The sequence below is a fragment of the Nematostella vectensis genome, chromosome 7, assembly GCF_932526225.1.
Source record: "Nematostella vectensis chromosome 7, jaNemVect1.1, whole genome shotgun sequence".
Taxonomy (NCBI): Eukaryota; Metazoa; Cnidaria; class Anthozoa; order Actiniaria; family Edwardsiidae; genus Nematostella; species Nematostella vectensis.
Window position 1 is genome coordinate 4,290,091 of NC_064040.1, and position 20,348 is coordinate 4,310,438.

The 20,348-nt window shown below is 43.7% G+C and overlaps 3 protein-coding genes and 1 long non-coding RNA gene across 5 annotated transcripts; 1 reads left to right on the forward strand and 3 right to left on the reverse strand.

Moving 5' to 3' along the window:
- Positions 1–480: 480 nt before the first annotated feature.
- LOC5509738 (calcium/calmodulin-dependent protein kinase type II subunit gamma) lies at positions 481–7,166 on the reverse strand. Of its 2 annotated transcripts, none has more exons than XM_001630148.3 (3): positions 7,026–7,166; positions 2,669–3,040; positions 481–1,346 (listed from the first exon to the last, which is right to left on the reverse strand). In XM_001630148.3, the coding sequence occupies exons 1-3, from the start codon at positions 7,074–7,076 to the stop codon at positions 663–665; spliced, it is 1,107 nt and encodes a 368-aa protein (XP_001630198.3). In that variant the 5' UTR covers positions 7,077–7,166; the 3' UTR covers positions 481–662. The 2 variants fall into 2 exon arrangements, with proteins under 2 accessions (XP_001630198.3, XP_032234562.2); XM_032378671.2 differs by lacking the exon at positions 7,026–7,166 and adding an exon at positions 4,619–5,311.
- On the forward strand, positions 7,141–7,510 carry LOC116616663. The gene is made up of 2 exons (XR_004295419.2): positions 7,141–7,239; positions 7,306–7,510. It is a non-coding gene; the product is annotated as an uncharacterized LOC116616663 (long non-coding RNA).
- Positions 7,511–7,701: 191 nt separating this feature from the next.
- LOC5509711 lies at positions 7,702–13,930 on the reverse strand. Its single transcript, XM_048730193.1, has 6 exons — positions 13,662–13,930; positions 12,697–12,820; positions 11,133–11,731; positions 9,999–10,142; positions 9,418–9,633; positions 7,702–8,136 (listed from the first exon to the last, which is right to left on the reverse strand). Exons 1-4 carry the CDS (start codon positions 13,928–13,930, stop codon positions 10,094–10,096), a joined length of 1,041 nt encoding a protein of 346 aa, XP_048586150.1. The 3' UTR covers positions 7,702–8,136; positions 9,418–9,633; positions 9,999–10,093.
- On the reverse strand, positions 7,918–10,088 carry LOC116616653. The gene is made up of 3 exons (XM_032378656.2): positions 9,999–10,088; positions 9,418–9,633; positions 7,918–8,136 (listed from the first exon to the last, which is right to left on the reverse strand). The coding sequence occupies exons 1-3, from the start codon at positions 10,086–10,088 to the stop codon at positions 7,918–7,920; spliced, it is 525 nt and encodes a 174-aa protein (XP_032234547.2).
- Positions 13,931–20,348: the final 6,418 nt, after the last annotated feature.

Genomic DNA, 20,348 nt, shown 5'->3' on the forward strand with positions numbered 1-20,348 from the left:
AAAAATCAAGCCCGTACACTGGGTGGGGGGGGGGGGGGGAGTGGGGCGTTCGCACCTCCCCCCCCCCCCCCCCAACCCCACCCCCACAACGGCAAAAAGTCCATTTTTGGTTCGCAATAGACGTGCTAAATTTGTAGACAAATCTAACAGTGAAACTTCTTTGTAACCAAATCCGATAAAACGCGTCCCGTGGAAATACTGCAATGACATTTAATAAATCACTTTTGTTTTTTGGGGGGTGGCCAGATTTTATCAGAAAACTCACTAACTCCCTACAACCACCACCCCCCATCCCCCCCTCCCCCGAAAACATTTGGTCCGCTTTTTCAGATTTCGCACTTCCCCAAGAAAAATCCTGGGTACGGGCCTGTAAATCATAGCTATGGCTAAGTTCAAACGTCGTAGTATCCATGAGCCGAATTAAATGCAAATGCGTTTTAAATTAGCCTAATAGGTGAAAAATACACCGTGACAAATCTCAATTGTGCATCGTTTTGAACTAAACGTGAATTTTATATAATTTGTTCGCTAGTTATAAGAATATAACTCGCGCAGATGGAAAGAACCTGTCATTCGCATCTGCAAATGACTCAAAACCAGGAGCGTACCAAAAGATTCCTACTTCCTACACTGACAAAAGAGTCTACGGGCCGATAGTCCATTCATAGGCTTCCACTTAAAGCTGTCAAGTTCTGCGCGGAATGGTGTAAAGGAAAGAACCGGCCCTTCAATCTGCTGACCCCTAAGGATTGCATGTTCAGGCTGGAGTGCATTTTCAACAGCGTGCTCTTTAGACCCGTGGTCAATGACTGCTGTGAAAGAAACTTGTTCTCTTTCCTCGGCGGCACCGGCAAAGCTAACGCCATTTTGAAAATCCAGGGGTGTTTGAGAGCATTCATTGGCGTAATTCTCTGTGAAGAATTGACAGTTAGTAAGTTCTTGATGAGATTTTTACAGAGCTGTGATACGCCATTCCAGCAGGGGCTTGTGAGAGAGAACTGCCCTCGTACAGCAGCGAGAAGCATCTTCTCATTGTCTTCATTCCAAAAAGGCGGATAACCGACGATCAAAGTATGCAGCAAAATGCCACAAGACCATGAATCCACAGGGCACCCAATTGGATCCTCCAGTATCGTTTCCGGTGCAAGGTACATTGGCGCGCCTTTTGGCTGACAGCATATGACGTCACGGTCACGTGGTAACTTGACAGCGAATCCGAAGTCGCCGATTTTAGCGATGACGGGGCGCTTCGCTCCAGTGAGTTTACCGCTGAGCAGTATATTGTCTGGTTTGACGTCACGGTGGACAATCTTTCGCGAATGCAGATACTGTAAGGCCTCGAGTATCTGAAAAGTTACCGGATTCTTTAGATTAGAACGCGTATCAAACGCCGTTTCAACAACAAATTAACAAAAGACTTTTTACTGGCGTCACTGGTACTCCTCGCAGAAAAAGTGCTTAGATTCTGTTGCCAGATTAGGCAACCCCCCCCCCCCCCCTTCCCAAACCTATTGGATAAATTTAAAAAAAGTTAAGAAAACAACTTTGACGACTAAATCCAAGACATCATGAGAATCATGAGAATATCCTTCGCGGCTAAGTGAAAACGCGGCTTCTATTGACTCCTTAACTACCCCCCCCCCCCCCCCCCTCACCACCCCAAATACAGCTCTCGGGGAATGACAAGTAGCCAGAGTTTATCGAAGGGGGAATGGGTGGTGTTGGTGGTGGTGGTGGTGGGGGGGATGGGGTTGCGCTTGGCGATTCTTCAATACGAAAAGACCGCAATTGCACGACGGGGTCTGGGAGTTGGGGGCCTAGGAACGCTTATGTTAAGCGATATTTCCTCGGGCTCAAAGCGCACAGGAAAAATGAAGCAGGGGACAGAAATGCCAACACACACTAAGGGACTGTGCAATAATTATCAGGAAGGGGCGGCTGTTAAACCGGGGAGGCACTAAGTCAAAATGGGGAGGTATCTCCTAGATGAAAAAAAACCGCAGCGTACAACAATCTCAGGTTTATGGGCCTGTGTTAAACTATCAAATTACTCTATCCATTTTATTTATTAGAAAGAAAGAAGAAAATTCCAACTCTGCTTTGGACCGTTTCCAGAAAAAGAAAATTCCCAGATTCTCCAATGAAACACTTTGGGCTTTTTGGTCCTTAATTGTATATAGGCAAGATATCACTTTTCAACAACTTTTTCCCGGATATTTGGCGGTTTATTAAGCTAAGCGGTGCTGGTGTTTATCCTCATGCCAAAGTAGAATGCATTAGAAAACAAGTGACTACAGGGATAATGTAGGAGGGGGGGGCTCTTCGTTATTTTCTTAAGAACAGGAGAGGGGTCAGAGATAAACTTGACGCTGTTGGAGGGGGGTCCTACGTAACTTTTATTAATCGAAGCTCATTTTACGGACCCCCCTCCTGATAATTATTGCACAGTCCCTAAGGGACACACACTAGTGGCCCAGTCTTCAGGTCTTAGCCTTATCTGAGAGAGAAAACAATATCTGTGATCTCGCAACGTTCCCGTGCCACGTACGAATACTCCATTGCGCGCGCATCAAGTGGGGACAAATACAAAACATGTTTTCAATAGAGAGTGAGATGTGACTTTACTTGACCCCAAACGTATCTACGAAAAACAGTAAAAATCTCTTACCTGGCGCAGCAAGCTTGCAGCTTCTTTCTCACTGTACTTCTGCCTGCCCAGCATATCCTCCAGCAGATTACCCCCTGCCAGGAAATCCATTACAAAGTAGAGGTATTTGCCGGTACGGAAGCTCGCGTACAGCCGAACTATCCTGTCATGTTGGAGGTCTTTCCAAATCTTGATCTCCGTTTGTACTGTACCCTCGTCATATTCCTCGTTTTTGGTGTCAAATTCCTTCAGCGCAAATGGTGCTTGAGTCTTCCTCTCGATGCATTTGTAGACCTTGGCGAATGAGCCTTCCCCTAGGAGATCCTGAATGCAAAAGTCCGGCTCATCTTCTTCATGGCCCTTCATCATTTCAAACATCACGAGACGAGTAAGCTACAAACAGAAGTTACGTAATCAGTTTTGGCGTGAAACTGAACCTGTCTGAATGAAATGTTAAGAAATTAGTTAACCTTTTGCAACGGAGCAGCCTATGACTACAGCCTATGTCTGCGGACCGTCTTTCCCGCATCTCGCAAATCAAAGACGGTCTGCCCGTTTAAAGCTCAACATGAGATGAGAAGACAAGCAAAACTCAAAGTCGCTTCTTTATACCCTATATCGTGTATGCTTTGAAGCTTTAGGACCATGTAGTTACCCTGGTTCCAGAGCCTCGAACGTCTCTCTATTTAGTGACCCTTTCTGACCACTGAATACAGAGACGTTTGAGGCTCTGGAACCAGGGTAGACCTGTAGCCAGCCCCCAGGCATAATTTGCGAGCTACCTCCTAAGCTTCCTGGTTTTAACTTCTTAGTATCAGAGCAGATACCAGAAGCAAAATTATATTATTTTGTCATTGTGTAGTCCCAGAAAATACCCTTACACCCCCCCCCTCCTCCACATTGAGGGGGTTTGAAATCCCAGAGGGGTTGGGGGTCATACCTCCGACCCTCTCAATGGGGGGGGGGGGGGGGGGGGGGTGGGTATTTTCTGGAACTACACATCTAGCATCGAAAGGGGCAAACGTTCAAGGTTTTTTTTTTCTCTTCTTGGGTTTAAGCCTGCGGCAAAACTATAAAATAGTCATATCCAGCACCAGATCTAAAGGGTGTATGGCACGATAGCGTCAGCACTGCTAGCAGCGTAGCAAACAACTTGCAGGCGCGTACCCAGGATTGCCGAGGGGGGGAGGGTGCGTAATCATAGGTATCATATGGAAAAAGCATAGGATTCGAAGATTCCCTAATAAGGAAAGACCCACTTTTTGGCCGCCAAGGGGGGGGGGGGATACGCGCCTAAAATGGATATCTAATTATCTCAGTAGAGGTAGTGTAAATGGCCCACACTGTGATCTTAGGCTCGAGGGCTCTTTTGAAATAAAGAACGAGCGAGGAGTATAACCGCACGAAGAATTGGGGCAGGGGGAATGAACCGCCTCTCTTCCCATCCTTTGTCCCCATTCTTTGCCTTGCCATACTTTTCGCACGCTTTTTATTCCCCGCTGAAACCACAGGAAAACGCTTGCTACGCACGTAGGCTAGCGGACAACCATGTCATAAAATTAAAATCATGCTAATACATCCACAAACTAAAAAACACAGTCAGAAATATTCACTTTGTGGTGAAACCTACGATTAAACCCTAATAGTGGGTTTGTTTATCATAGCTCTAGAATAAAACTATGATTTCTTTATGATTTTGGTGTAAGTAATGATGATTGTTTATAGAATGAATAAACAATTAAGATAAACAGATCCAACCGAACTCACAGATATTTATGAAAATATACCGGCGGCAACAAAACGCCTTGCTTAATGAAAGTTTATCGTAATTATCAGGATAGCTCAAGATATCGAAATATCAACAGCACGTAAATAGATTAAATGCCCTGTTAATTAGATCACTAAAAGGTGATGTTTGTACCGCTGCATAAAACACTATTTCAACACATAATTATAAAGATGCTAATTTACCTTTTTACGTGGTTTGCTTTGTTTTGGAAATGATCGCGCTAACCCGCTTTGTTTATGAATTTGTTTTTTTTTTAGATTGATGTTGAAGTCTTCTCTGACTTCTAGTATAGCGATGTCGGAACTACCGTAGTCAAGAATAAAAAGCTCTGTACTCGAAGGTCACGTAGCTCGGGAATAAACCCTTCTATACATTTTTTTAAATTCTCAACAAAGTTTTTTATATAAACAATTCAATTGCCATGTAGTTCATGTACAATATTGGAACGAGCCAATCAGGTGAGAGTCCTTAAATCGGCAAAACAGAGCCGAAAAAAAAACAATTTACTTCGGACTATATAAAGAACCTGAAACGTGTTTACAGAGGTTCAGAAACGGCAAACACTATCAAAATTACCCAAGTCATTTATCATACGGACTCTTTCTGGGCTGATCTACGAATTTATTGGCTGGTCTTGAGCTAACAGGCGGCATTCGGAGGTGTAAATGAACTTGAAAAGGTCCACTCAAGATAATGGTCATCCATTTGCCCCATTGTTCAAGTTGAAGCTATATTTTGAACGCTTTCTTTATTGGTTATTTAAATATTCTTTGCTTAGGCAATTAACACAAGAAAACCCTAATGACTGGAGACTGACTTGAATTGTTCTCAAACCTAGCAGGCCGAGCAAACCTTTATCGCGCAAACCAAATACACATCGTGAAAAGTTATTTTAAACAACGTGTATGTATAGCCCAAGAAAGGTGGGTAACCAAGATTACCTGAGGGGGGGGGGGGAGGGCGCGCAGTCATAAGTATCATATCGAAAAAGCCTAGTATTTGAAGATTCCTTAATTAGAAATAACCCACACATGGTGCGCGCGCACCATGCGCACCCCCCTGTGTACGCGCCTGAAATGGATATCTAATTATCTCAGTAGAGTGATCTTAGGCTCGAGGGCTCTTTCGAGGCCTACCGCAAAGTCATGGTAAGGGTTTCAGCGGAAATAAAGAACGAGCGAGGAGTATAACCGCACGAAGAATTGGGGCAGGGGGAATGAACCGCCTCTCTTCCCCCCCCTCCCCCCCTGCACCCTGCGCACCCCCCCTGTTACGCGCCTGCAAGCTTGGGGGGAGGGGGTAGCAGGTACCCCCCCTCTCTTCTGTAAAGGATAGTAATGGCTGTAGCTATTTATCTATTAATGTTTTGAGGAAAAATATCTTTCTGCTGCTGTTCCTAGATTTTTACGAAAGTCTTCTCGTACACGGTTTAGGATATTTTTGTCCACTAGGAAATTGTACTATCTATTGTAGAGAGACGAAAGGAGCATTATTGGGCCCTGTTACACGATTACCTGAAACGGCTACTCAACTTTATTCTGGGATCAGGGCAGTTACCACGCTCTTGGAGCCATGGGAGGATCGTGCCCATCCATTAATAAGGGTATAAAAGTATTACGGATAATTACAGAGGAATGACGCTGTTTTGTCTAAGTTACCGTTAATGTCCCAAACACAACGCCCGTGCAAAATTCTCATTGACATTTCCGTGAATAGGTCAATCAGGTTTCTGCCCCCTGATCGCAAAACATTAGCGAACGAGAATCAAATTTATAATGAACCGTTAGTAAGTCTGAAAACTCGTTTTCATTCAGAATAACCGATTCCTGCAAATTTCCACATCGACTGTTGAAGTTGTACTATAACTGTTCCTTTCATTATTCCCTTAAAGTTCATCCGGATCAACCCCGTTAAATGTGTTGCACTGGGATTTTCGAGTACGCTGTGCCTAGAAATATATAATTTTAAACAAAATTCATTGTGCTTTACCCATAATCAGTTGCCATTTCTGTTGGAAATATATTTGACACCAGTACTGAAATGGGACACTGAGTTCCCCCCCCCCCCCCCACCCAGCCCCACCCAGTGACAAAATTTTCTTGCTACGGGGATTTTGTGGCAGTCGCGTGAGGGAGGTTTTTCTTGGGGATAATCTAATCTGCAATCAAAGGATTATAAATTTTATCCCCGTAAAAAGAAACAGATTAAAATAAATGTCGACTATTTAAGTCGATGACCTGAATTATCTTTGCAGCTATCTTAAGGAGGATTTTTATTTACACTTACACAATTCAAACACAAACATTTGGTGGGAAATTTAGGGAAAACTAAACAGATGATCGAGCTAACTTTTTTTGAAACGAAATCCCTACGAAGATGCACAGGTATCCCAACATTTGGCAATAGAACCATTTTACATCATTTGAGACTTCAGAACTTGGCCTATCTATCACACCTTTTGAGCGTAATAAAATTTGGTTCTATCGCGTTTGTATCTACAGCTAAATTTTTTTATCCCCGAGATGCCTGAACTAGACGCGACCCTTAATCCAGTGTGGACTAAATTACTCCCATCTGCTATACACTTACCCTACGTGCCGTGATTTCTCGGTACTTCTCGCTTTCTTCCCTCATAGGCATCTGCCTGTAGCTCAGGCCCTACCGAAGAATTCCTAAGCCCTCAAGCTGGTCACGCGATTGTCATGTTCACAAATCCTTGGATTGGCTTGCTCTTGGGAGGATTCCCCGGTGGACATGCCATAAGCCACACTATCAGGAGGTTGTTAGCGCGAGAATTCTTGAGGTACTGCGTTGTGGTTTGCTCTCGTGAGATGTTAAGGCCATTAACATAGTCTGTTATTGTCAGCAGTTCGATCTCTAGCGTGCGTCACTACTAAGTGCTAATAACAGAATGTCAAGTGGATTTCGACACACTCAGCCATAACTATGCAAAAACCTGCTTGTTTGACTGCGCCTGATGAAACTAACCGGACTAGTACGACTTAGTGAGGACATTATAAAACGTTTCTCTCGAAAGCGTATCCAAATAAAACGAAAAAAGGCTAAGGGTTTAATCCACTTCATTTGTTGTGATCTTAACGTATTCGCGTCCACTGGAGTGGACCAAACGCAAAATATCAGTGGATGCGAAGAAAGAATGTGAAGAAAAATGGTATTTTTTCATATCCCGAAAATAAAGGTAAAATAATGTAACTCAAGTCTGATCAAACGTCTCTAAGACCACAACACACCACAACCCCACCGCCTACTAGATTCTCTTACCAAAACACATGATCAGCAGCAAATTCGGCGTGACAGATTGGTGATATTTCAATACAAGTGTTTTTTCCTGCATATCATCTTCTATCAATCTTGTTTAATTTATGACTTCTCACAGTAATAAACTGCTCATCAATTTTTCACGCCAAGCTAAGAGCAAAGGTCATAAGTAATGCTACGTACTAATTACCCTATTTATCAGCTATAAGTAATTTCTACCCAATGCACCCGCGTTGTAGGGATTACTGAGCGAGAATGTAGCCCACGCAGCGGCGCTTATGTCGCCATTATCAGCAAAACAATTGCGTCTGGCTTCGTTACCAACGGAGATATCCTTTATACCACAGTGGGTACCAAATCCGAAGAAAGAGTCGGGCGATTTGCAATCATTCTCGTTATTGGAGACGATACCGATTCGTGCCTAGAAGAAACCGTCAGTAAATAGTGAATATAGACTTACTTACTCTGGTAGAAATGCTAGGGGTGGATAGACTTACCCTGGGAGGGATGGTAGGGGTGGATAGACTTACCCTGGGAGGGATGGTAGGGGTGGATAGACTAACCCTGGGAAGGGGATGGCACGGGATGAATAGTTTTACCCTGGGTGGGATGGTGGATAGACTTACCCTGGGAAGGGGATGGCACGGGATGAATAGTTTTACCCTGGGTGGGATGGTGGATAGACTTACCCTGGGAGGGATGGTAGGGGTGGATAAACTTACCCTGGGAGGGATGGTAGGGGTGGATAGACTTACCCTGGGAAGGGGATGGCACGGGATGAATAGTTTTACCCTGGGTGGGATGGTGGATAGACTTACCCTGGGAGGGATGGTAGGGGTGGATAAACTTACCCTGGGAGGGATGGTAGGGGTGGATAGACTTACCACGAGGGATGGCACGGGATGAATAGTTTTACCCTGGGTGGGATGGTGGATAGACTTACCCTGGGAGGGATGGTAGGGGTGGATAAACTTACCCTGGGAGGGATGGTAGGGGTGGATAGACTTACCCTGGAAAGGGGATGGCACGGGATGAATAGTTTTACCCTGGGTGGGATGGTGGATAGACTTACCCTGGGAAGGGGATGGCACGGGATGAATAGTTTTACCCTGGGTGGGATGGTGGATAGACTTACCCTGGGAGGGATGGTAGGGGTGGATAAACTTACCCTGGGAGGGATGGTAGTGGTGGATAGACTTACCACGAGGGATGGCACGGGATGAATAGTTTTACCCTGGGTGGGATGGTGGATAGACTTACCCTGGGAGGGATGGTAGGGGTGGATAGACTTACAACGAGGGATGGCACGGGAAGAATAGTTTTACCCTGGGTGGGATGGTGGATAGACTTACCCTGGGAGGGATGGTAGGGGTGGATAGACTTACCACGAGGGATGGCACGGGATGGACAGCTTTACCCTGGGTGGGATGGTGGATAGTTTTACCCTGGGTGGGATGGTTGGGGTGGATAGACTTACCCTGGGAGGGAGGGTAGTGGTAGATTGATTCATCCTGGGAGCGATGATGCATGACTTACCTTGGGAGGGATGTAAGGGGTGAATAGACTAACCCTGGGAGGGATGGTGCGGATGAATAGAATTACCCTGAGTGGGGTGGTTGAGGTGGATAGACTAACCCTGGGTGGGGTGTTGGGGGTGGATAGACTTACCCTGGGAGGGATTGTAAGGGATGGTTTTACTCACCCGTGCTGGGATTGTTGCCCCATGTTTTGGTTGAGGGTTCACATTAAATCCTTGCATGTTGCAATTTTTCTGAAGAGATGCATTTGGTACGAGCTTTTTCCAGTCGTCTCGTGGGATGATGGTGCCCTTGTAACTGCCAAAGGAGATGATCCCGTGCAAAGATACTCTAGATCGTGTGAGTATGTCCAACGGCAGCCAGTTGTACTTAGAGCAGAACTAGAGTAGATATCAATAATAAATTTTAGAGAACAAAAGTGCAATGTAACTGTGATATGTAAGTGCCCTAGTAAGTGTCTCCGAAATTGCGGCATCTCCCCCCTTAAAAAAAAACAGATAATGGAGTGGAATAACTGTAATATATCTGAATGTTCAATAATTATTTTATGGATTTTTTGTTCCAGGGCTTTCAAAATTGAATCTAAAAAATCGTAAGTTGTGGAGCATTTTTCAGCATTTATGTCCCCCACACCCCATACGAGAAATTTTGCTGCCTCTGATTTTATCTCAAACGGTGCTGCACCCAAACTCGTCAGACCATAACGGGGGGAACTTGGTAAATAATAAAATACGAGTTTATGTACCTTGATTCCGAGGAAAAGCTTCGATATGGGAAACTTGGAGTATGTACTGAGCTTCATCTCGGTCGTGTCCAGACCACCAGCAATAGGCATGGGGTTCAGCTCCATCTCATCCTTTCAATATGATGAATCTTATCCAAACGTATTCTGCATAAGAAAAGCGAACGGCTTTAGAAAAAACGAAAACAGCTAAGTTTTGATTACTCGCACCTCTAAGGACATTCGAAATTTATTTGAGTCAGTGCGAGTACTTAATCTTTTATATGAATCACTTTGAGTTGCAGTTAATGTAATGTATGAAGCAAAAAACATTAGGCCAGGCTAGTAGGAGATTCGAGGAACAGAGTATTTTTAACCTTTTAAACATTTTCTGCAACCAAGGATTTTAGCTGCTGTTTGAAATTAACTTAAACGTTACGCTAACGTAGACACCCTGGGTTCCCCTAATTGTGCAGCCCTGCACACGCGCCTGTACACTATACCCATCGGTTTACCGTGGGTTTACCGTGGGTTTACCGTGGGTTTACCGTGGGTTTACCGTGGGTTTACCAAGGGTTTACCGTCGGTTTACCGTGGGTTTACCGTGGGTTTACCGTGGGTTTACCGTGGGTTTACCGTCGGTTTACCGTGGGTTTACCGTGGGTTTACCGTGGGTTTACCGTGGGTTTACCGTGGGTTTACCGTGGGTTTACCGTGGGTTTACCGTGGGTTTACCGTGTTTAGCGATACGCGTGTATGAAATGTGTAACTTGTTGCCGTCCATCTTTATGAGAATTGTCCATCCGCGTGAGCGGCAGATGTTATCCATGGACAGTACACTTTGACAATGCGGTCATACACGCCATGTTTGGCATCTCTGACGAAATTGAAAAGTAAAGCGCATAAGTTTGTACCCTGTGGGTACCAGAGCCTCCAGTCTTCTTTTGTCCAGTGACGCTCAGCCAAAATGCCGCGACTGTCACGGCATTTTGATTGAGGGTGACTGGACGAGAGAAGTCTGGAGGTTCTGGTACCCTGGTGATTAGTTTGTTTTCAGAAGTCGATCCTGATGCGCCTCATTATTCGACCGCATTTTAGATATGAGATGACAGATCTGCGGCCCATCCCATGGTCACGTGACAAGCAGGATCTACTTACGGTCTAGCGGCGACAATCGCCTTGCAGGGTGTAGCGGGCTCATCAAATGAGCCGAGCGGGGCATCTGCCAGGCGTTCCTGGGCGAAGATATACCCAAAGCTCTTGATGCTTTTCTCTCCGTTATCTAATTGGTCACATCTGGCTTCGTTGCCGGCCGAGTTGTCGTTATTCATACCACAGCTGCTGCCCATTGTGCCCAAGCCAAGCCTGGAGTCCGGCGATCCGCAGTCCAGCTCATTGTTTGAAATGATGCCGATCCTGGCTTTTCCTCCATTACCGCCCGAGAACACGATGAAGCCCTCGCTATTGCAGTGATTCTGTAGTGATGAAACAGGAACCATGGCCTTCCAGAACTTTCGTTCCTGACTCATAGTGCGGTATTTGCCGTCAGCGATAAGCCCGTAAAGAGAGGCGGAGTCGTAGTTAACAAGACCCCATCTTGTATCGCCATTTGTATTCCACCCAGTACACAGCTTGCTCATGGGGAATTCTGAGTAGGTTGTTAGTTTCGTCTCTACTTTATCGAGTCCTCCGTCGGCACCGGAAGGGTTGAAAGCTTCTTTGTTTGACCATAGAGCAGAGTCGTATCTGAACGTTTTCTACAAATTAAAAAAAAACTAAAATTAAAAATTAAAATATTATTTCTACATTATAAATATTCCCAAAACTTGAAGTTTGAATGATATCGGTCACAAAGTAGAAGCAAACCAGGTTATTTCTAGGTTATTTCATGGGCGAATAAATTCAGAAAATGGTTAACACAAAAAAGCTTGAATATACTAGTTGTCAGACTACCTGATTTTTCAAAACGGGAATTCTTGATTTGATTGGTCAGATTAAACTGATATTTTTATTTCCACAAAACTTTGTGCGAACTCGTTTCTGTGATGTTGTAATAAGGCACACTATGCCTATACTTTCTGCGTTTGTGTAATACTGTGATCACCTCGGATTCTTTTGTTTTCTAAGAGACAATTTCAACCGAAATTCCCCCAAATTTTCTTCATGTCTAAGTGATGAGTAAGATTTAGTTTCTAAATCTCCCTCATGTATTAATGATTAGGGATAGTTAGAAAAATACAAAAGATTCTTTTGTCTTTTAAATTTCCCTCTACATCAGTAATTGTAAGAAATTTAGAACCAAGATGCTTGTGATCTAGATTCCACCAGGGAAAAAATATGAGGCAGGTTTTTAATTAGTACAAGAACTCTAAGCCATTAAAACAGAGTAATTGATCTTGTGATACCAGAACAACGTTAGACTAGATCCATGTGGGATGATTTTGATTCCTGTACGCATGCGTCCTTATGACGTCAAAGAACAAGACTGTAGAGCTGATTGTATTTTTGATTAAATACTTTTGGGTGTGTGAACATTTTACTTAAGATTGTATGTGCATTTAAATAGGGTGGTCTCTAAAGAGGTAAAAATTACCAATGTTAATCAAACCAGGTGGGGAGGTTAGAGAATGTGACGTTCTCTTACTCATACTGTAATGATTTGCCGCACCCCAATAAAAAAGCCCCCTCATAGACCCCTTCTGTTATATAGGGCCACTACTACATTGTTTCCGTCGATCTTCATGACCATAGCCCAGCCCTTTGAGCCACACATGGACTTCATGTAACAGTACACCTTGATGACCGCATCGCGGGGCTTGATGAAGTACACACCGCTTTTTGCGTCCCTTAACAAAACGATATCAACATCACATGCTGGTTACCTCAAATGTGATATAAACATACACCTATTTCACAAAAGGTTGTCAGTGCAAATGGCGGGCGCATACACAGGGGGGTGCGCAGGGTGGGCGCGCACCCCCCTGTGCCAATCCTGGGTACGCGCCTAAATGGCGGATGGCAAATGGTAAATGGCTTATGGGAACTAATTATTCGTAAAATTAAAGGTGTTAAATAAAGTCCTGCAATGTCAAAGCCAAGCATTGGTAACCTTTAACGGATTGTTTTGATTTATCCATATTCTTCGAGACGCATATGGTTGCCAATCGCCATTCGCCATTTGTACTGACAACCTTAATTGAAATAGGTGTATATGGTCCAGAGGCTCTCTCCCCTCCGAAAAATATCCGTAAGCGCGACAAACAACTGCCGACGGGAAGGCGGGTGGCGATCTCTATAATATACCTAAAACCCGAAAGCGCGACGAACAACTGCCGACGGGAAGGCGGGATGGCGATCACTATAATATGGCTAAATCCCCATAGAAACAGATTACTTATTCTTCTCTCTTCTTTTATCTGATAAAGCTCATAACTCAGTTCAACCCCTCTAACTGAACAGGCCTGTTTTTCTTCTGAGAGAATAGGTCCTCTAAATGGGTAAACGAACCCCCCCCCCCCCTTCCCCGCTCAAAATCCTGGCTACGGGCCTGATCACCTACCAATTTGACCATGCCCTGTTACTCAATTCTTTATATTTCCAACAGACTACGGCTGATACCCATCTTTATTCCAAACACCTTTCCCTCTCATAGAGATCCCATCCTAATTTGACCGTGCCTTTACTTACATGCGCTTGTTAAGGATATCCCCGCAGGACTTTCCAGGATTCTCTTTTCCCCCTAATGGTGGAAGGTAGCTGACACCATCGCCGAGGTTATTGTATCCCTTCCCGTCGCACACCTGGAGATTACCGTCCTTGTAGCGCATAGTGCCAACTTGTGTAGCGTCAGATGCGCAGTTATGAGAGAGAGTATTGAAGATGGTCTCTTGGCTTGGACAGTTTTGGGCGTAAGCGCCAGCGGCGACTAGATATATCAAAGCTACTGCGGCGTACATCTTCCTAATTGCGGTAAAATTAGGTGATTGCATTGAGCGAGATTTCAATAAAACTCTGTCATTCAAATTCATCAATCACAGGAGAAAATCAAGTATACAGTAACTCGAAAATCACGGCAAATGTTTAGTACAAAACCCATCACTTGCACGATTAATGAAAACAGATACAAAACTCGGGTCAACTCTGAATAATACTCGAGCTCAAGAAGTAATGATTCCATCTTTATTTTATCCTGAAATGAGGTATTTACTTTCAGCTGTCCAGGAGATTTTTTTTTTAAACTTTCCTTTTTAAAGGTATTCGTTTCATTAAAGCTGTTAAAAATGGCCTCGATAAGGTCCGAAATCGAATTATCCAGTTTCAAGTGATCTAAAAATAAGGAGTTCTTGAATTTTTTCAGAGTAGTACATCCAAATCCTATAGTTATTAAGGTTTGAAATTATTTCTGTACTAGAGAAAAAAGGTGAGACATGCATAGAAACCTTTATTTATGTGTACAGTACTGTGTTTAAAGCAAATAATTCTTTAAAAAAAAGCGTTAAGCTTTCTTTTAACTTTTTGTTTTAGAATCTTTTACTTAAAACGTATTGTGTTAATTATAAAAATCACTTTTTGGTCGTGCAAGAAGTTGTTGTTACTTATAAAGAGATTGGATAAAGCCATAATAATTGTAAGATGTTTTTCCATTGCATTATTTCAGAAATAAACCAAATACTGTTCAGGAACATAAATTACAAAAAAAATATGAAAGGTTAAATCTGTCTTCAGCCTAAAAGCCATTGGAAGTTTTATTTGCCCTATTGTCAAAATATATTGTTAAATATTTCTATAAGTTCTAGTTCTAGTTTAAAGCCGCATTGTCACCAGTTTACTTCCGGTCGATTACGTAACAATCTCCGATGATTTTTAACGGAAGAAACGGAAAATATTTCAAAATACAGAAAGTAGTGTGTCTATTGGAAGTTTCTTTGAGGATGTGACTGCTAATTTAGAGCGGATGGCCTGTTAAATATTTCGGATTCGATTAGATTCTTTTGTCTTTTAACGGTTGAGGTTTCCGTCGGACCTCCGGAAGTAAACTGGTGACAATGCGGCTTTAAGTGCTAGAGCGATTTGTTGTCTTACATGTCGACTGCGGTCAGTTTCCGTGTTGTGACGATGCCAGTGCCCCAGTGAAACAAGGAGATGTGCCTTCTCTTTTTATACCAAACATTCACCTTCGCTGATTGGACAGTTTTGTACCGAACATTCACCTTCGCTGATTGGACGGTTTTGTATCGAACTTTCATCTACTTGATTGGACAAAAAATCCAGTACATCATAGAGAATTCGGCTATGCGAGCGCTTAATAGGGATAATGGCCATTTTTGCTGAAATGGAATGCCTGTGACAGGATAGTGCCTGAAATGCCTCCTCACTTCAATTGCATTACAACCTTTACGTCCGTTTGTTACTAGAAAAGACCGGCTAAAGTCCTTTGTAAAGATGTCCACTTATAGTAAAAATTAAGAAAAATAACAATAATAAAGAGTAGACTACACACATTTTTATAAGAGCTACCAGCCAAAGAATCCATCAAATTCTAAGAACAAGCAAAAGAACATGTCGAGGTTCAGATAGCAGCAAAATTAACATCTTTAGATATCATGAGTGTAATCCTTTTTCTAGTAATTCATCTACTTATATGTCTAGATGAATTATTCCATTCTTAAAATGCAAAAAAAAAAAAACGGCCCAGGCTCAGCTGAAAATTAGACATTCTTATAAAAAAAGAGTTCTATACCTTCATCGTTCTGTCACCGGGTAATCATGTCGTGAGTTCAAGATATCACCAGAGGTTATGCTCATTAATCTCTTTTTTTGTTACCGAATAAAAAATACATTTCTAACAAAAGAAGTGCACCACCTTTCTAGCAGAAGAAGTGCAACTCCTCGTCCTTCCAGTCCCTCTAAACCATTCCAGAGTATTTGATCAAATGCTAACAAAATTCAATCGTTGCTACACTTGTTATCAAGTAGAAAGTAGTTTTGAGGCCACGCTTGTGGAAATTTTTTGAAGATACACTGAAAAGCTCTGATCACTAAGAAAGGGTTTTAGAATGTAGTCTTACGCTAAATTGGATTTCAAAATTATGCTTATCCGGACTGCTAATCAAAGCGAATATTTCATATGATTATTTATTAGGAGTTGCGCAATTTAGCAGGGCGTTGATTTAAAAGTAGGATTCCTGCAATGAACGAGATTCATATCCAAGATACTGCACAATCAACACTTTCATTTTACGGTATAAAAAGGGTTTGGGGGGAGCTGGCTTTCGCTTTGGGCGCTGTCCTTAATACTGCGGAGTCACAAAGTATAATAAAAGTCTATAAGTGTTCAGTGTTTTTTGATGTATCAAACTGTTCAGTGCTTTAAACAAAACAATAAATGTTAGTAAATCTTTAACATGTTGTACAAGTTCTATCCGTCCAAGCATGCACATCCGCAAAATTCGCTAAGATTTGGCTACCACAAAGTCATTGAACCTTTCGGGTGGTTTTGTAGCTCTACCAGATCTTCTGGGTGCTGTGGCTTCTGGCTCACCATTTGTGCTCTGATTTATATCTGGGCTCTCTGTGTCCTCAGTAGGTGGGATTGCTATTGGGACCTGTTTTTCACCATGCCATGGTCTCTCCGGCGTCTTTGTAGGCTTTATGGTTAGTGTTCGGTATTCCTTCACCACCACCTGGCATCCATAACACTAGCGACACTTCCTCTCGGCATCCCGGTCTATGCCCGGCCACCAAACTTTCGACCTCAGTCTCTCCTTCATCTTTACAATGCCTTGATGGCCCTCATGCACAAGCTCTGCAACTCTCTTCCTTAAGACTGTCGGTATCACGATTCTAGTTCCACGCAAGATGACGTTCCCAATGTATGTCAACTCGTTTCGGACGGGTAGGTACTGTTTGAGAGCATCAGTCTAGTTTCCGCTTACCAAGCATTTCCTCACTGCCTGTAGTTCCACATCCTCAGCGGAAGCTTTCTCTATCTCCTGGATGTTCATCGCTGCTGGTACGGCTTTCAAAGTAACTGCACGCACATACTCATCATCATGTCGGTATTCCTTAGTAGGCACTTGTTTGGTCAACCGAGACAGGGCATCAGCTATGTTGTCTTTCGACCTGACGTAGCGCACTCTGTAGTTGTAAGGTTGGAGACGTAGAACCCATCTTTCGATTCGTGCTGATGGCCTGGATCTGCTGGAATAAATGACCTTCATTGACTCATGGTCAGTAACAAGGTCAAAACTCTCTAGCCCATGGAGGTACAGATTAAACCTCTCAAACCCCCACACGATGGCTAATGCTTCTTTCTCCGTCTGACTATAGCGCCTTTCAACGTCGCTCAAGCTGCGACTTGCATAACATACTGCTCTGCTAACACCGTCCTTTTCCTGGATAAGCACAGCTCCGAGTCCGAATGGGCTGGCATCGGTGACTACACTGGTGTCGGCATCTCTATCAAAGTAGGCTAACACTGGAGCATCAACTAGGGCTCTCTTTAGGCACTCAAAAGAACTCTGTTGTTCTCCCTCCCACTTTAAGGGTGTTCCTTGTCTTGTAAGTGCTCTTAGTGGTTCTGCAATAGTGGCAAAGTTGGGGATGAAACGTGAACTGAACCCAACCATGCCAAGGAAGCTACGAACCTCTGATGCAGAGGTTGGTGGGATCGCCTTTAGCACTGCTCTAACTCTCTCACTGGTAGGACCGATTCCATACTTAGATAACAGCAGACCCATGAAAACTACTTTGTTCATTCTAAAGGAACACTTGTCTGGATTCAGGGTAAGGTTTCTCTGCTCAAGCCGTCTGATTACATTCTCTAGGTTCTGTCATGGTCTTCTTTGTCTTTACCATGTACTACTAAGTCGTCTGCTATTTTCTGAACCCCTTCAATCCCTGCCAGGACTTGCCTAACTATCTGCTGAATTTACTCCAAACATTAACCTCTTGTAACGGAACAGCCCATCGTGAGTAGCAAATGTTGTTATATCCCGCGAGCCCTCGTCTAACTCTATCTGGTGGAACCCTAGGCGCAGATCGAGCTTTGAAAACATGGTACTCCCATTGAGATTCTCTAAGACTTCATCTACCGTTGCCATGGGGATTCTTTCCCTAATGATCGCGTCGTTAGCACAACGCATGTCCACACATAGGCGAATGTCTCCTGACGGTTTGGGTGCAATAACTATGGGACTAACCCAGGAGGCTCTTCTACTTTAGCGGTGACTTTCCCACGGAGCGCAAAGGGGATTCGCCTTGGCTTTTGAGCAACCGGTGTCGCACTCACATGTAACTTAAGCTTATAATTCGTGAGCTTTCCAATCCCTGTGAACACACTAGGGTACTTTGCCTGAAGTTCTGACCTAATGTCAGTGTCCCCCACGTTGTTACACACTGTCTCAATGCGCAGAACACCTAACTGTTTTGATGCGTGATGTCCTAGCAGACAGTCTTATTTGTCAGTTACGACAAATACAGATTGGATCTTTCTGTCATTAGCTCTGATTCAAACTGACCAAGAATCGAAAGTTTCCCCCATCCGTAGGCAAACAGTTTCTTGTCACACTTAGATAGACTAGCATTTAGACCATGTGTTTTCAAGTCTTCGTACTCTTTAACACTAATCAGATTACTTACAGAGCCAGAGTCGATAAGTGCATCCTTCCTGATTCCATTAATACTCATTGGTACCGCTGGCTCACCAGAAACAGCATGTACTTCTGTCTTGTCTCCTGCTGTCACTTGAGTACTCTTGGTCTTCCACATGATTTGTTGAACCACGTTGCTGGATCCCACGACGTCCACGACCACGATAGCCTCCACGTGCACCTCTGTTTCTGCTTGGCTCTCCATCAGCGGCCTTTTCTCCCATACAGCAAGCTGCAAAATGGCCAGATTTAAAACATTTAGCACATTTTTTTCCTCTAGCTGGACAGCTCCTATCTTTCTTGATATGCCCCTCTTTCCACAGTTAAAGCAGACGAGTTTTCTGTTTCTACCACTGGATGGTTTCACAGCATTCACATCTCCACTCTGAGGCTTTGACCCATTAGTCATATCTTTTGCCTGTAGATTTGCAGTCTCCCATGCACGAGCTTTTTCAAGGGCTTGTTCTAGAGTTATGTTTTTCGTTTCCAACAGTCGTTTCTTCCGTTCCAGATCTTTACCTCGTTCTATGAGCTGGTCTCGTAAATTATCCTCCAGAGCGGTGCCAAAATTTTCTCAGACACACTGTAAACTGGTCAGCGGTCTCGCCTTCGGTGGGCGCCATTTGTCGAAACACGTGTCTCTCGTACGGGAAATTTTCGTCGGTTTTGAAGTGATTATCCAGCTTTCTAATCGCTTTATCGTATGCATTATCTAGCTCGGGTACTGGGCCAGGGTCTTGAAGGTCTTCCAACAGGTCTTGGAGATCCATCCCGGCGAAATGTAATAGCTGAGCGGTTTTCATCTTTCGCATCGGTGAGACTTTGCCCTTCGGCGTAATATTCGAACGCTCGTTTCCACTTTCTCCATCTTTCCGCTACCTGAGAAGCTGAGCCCGATAAATCTAAGACTGGAAGATGTTTTCCAGGCATCCTCGTCGCCAATGTCGTATCTGCGGGCCACTAAGGCCTAAAGGAATCGGAGCGAGCACAACACAACAAGTCGCTTCAACGCATCTCTTTTACTCTCCTAAATATCACATGACGTGTATCACACATACAATTGTCCTGCATACACTACACCATCCCTCCCAGGGTAAAACTATCCACCATCCCACCCAGGGTAAAACTATTATCCCGTGCCATCCCTCGTGGTAAGTCTATCCACCCCTACCATCCCTCCCAGGGTAAGTCTATCCAACCCCTACAATCCCTCCTAGGGTAAGTCTATCCACCATCCCACCTAAGGTAAAACTATTCATCCCGTGCCATCCCTCGTGGTAAGTCTGTCCACCCCTACAATTTCTACCAGAGTAAGTAAGTTTATATTCACTATTCACTGACGGTTTCTTCTAGGCACGAATCGATATCGTCTCCAATAACGAAAATGATTGCAAATCGCCCGACTCTTTCCTTGGCTTTGCTACATCTGGAACCCACTGCGGTATGAAGAATCTCTCCGTTGGTAACGAAGCCAGACGCAATTGTTTTGCTGATAATGGCGACGTTAGCGCCGCTGCTATGGGCTACATTCTCGCTCAGTAATCACTTGCACTTAGAATTCACGTAGAGAAGTAATGCTGTGTTTTATGTAGTATGTGGAACTGATAGCTAATTTATTTTATCGAAAATACCAGTCTTTTTTAACCTACTATTTTAGGCCAAACATGCGAGTAAAGCACGTCTGGTTGTTGGGAATAAGCGAAATGTAAACACGTTTTCGTAG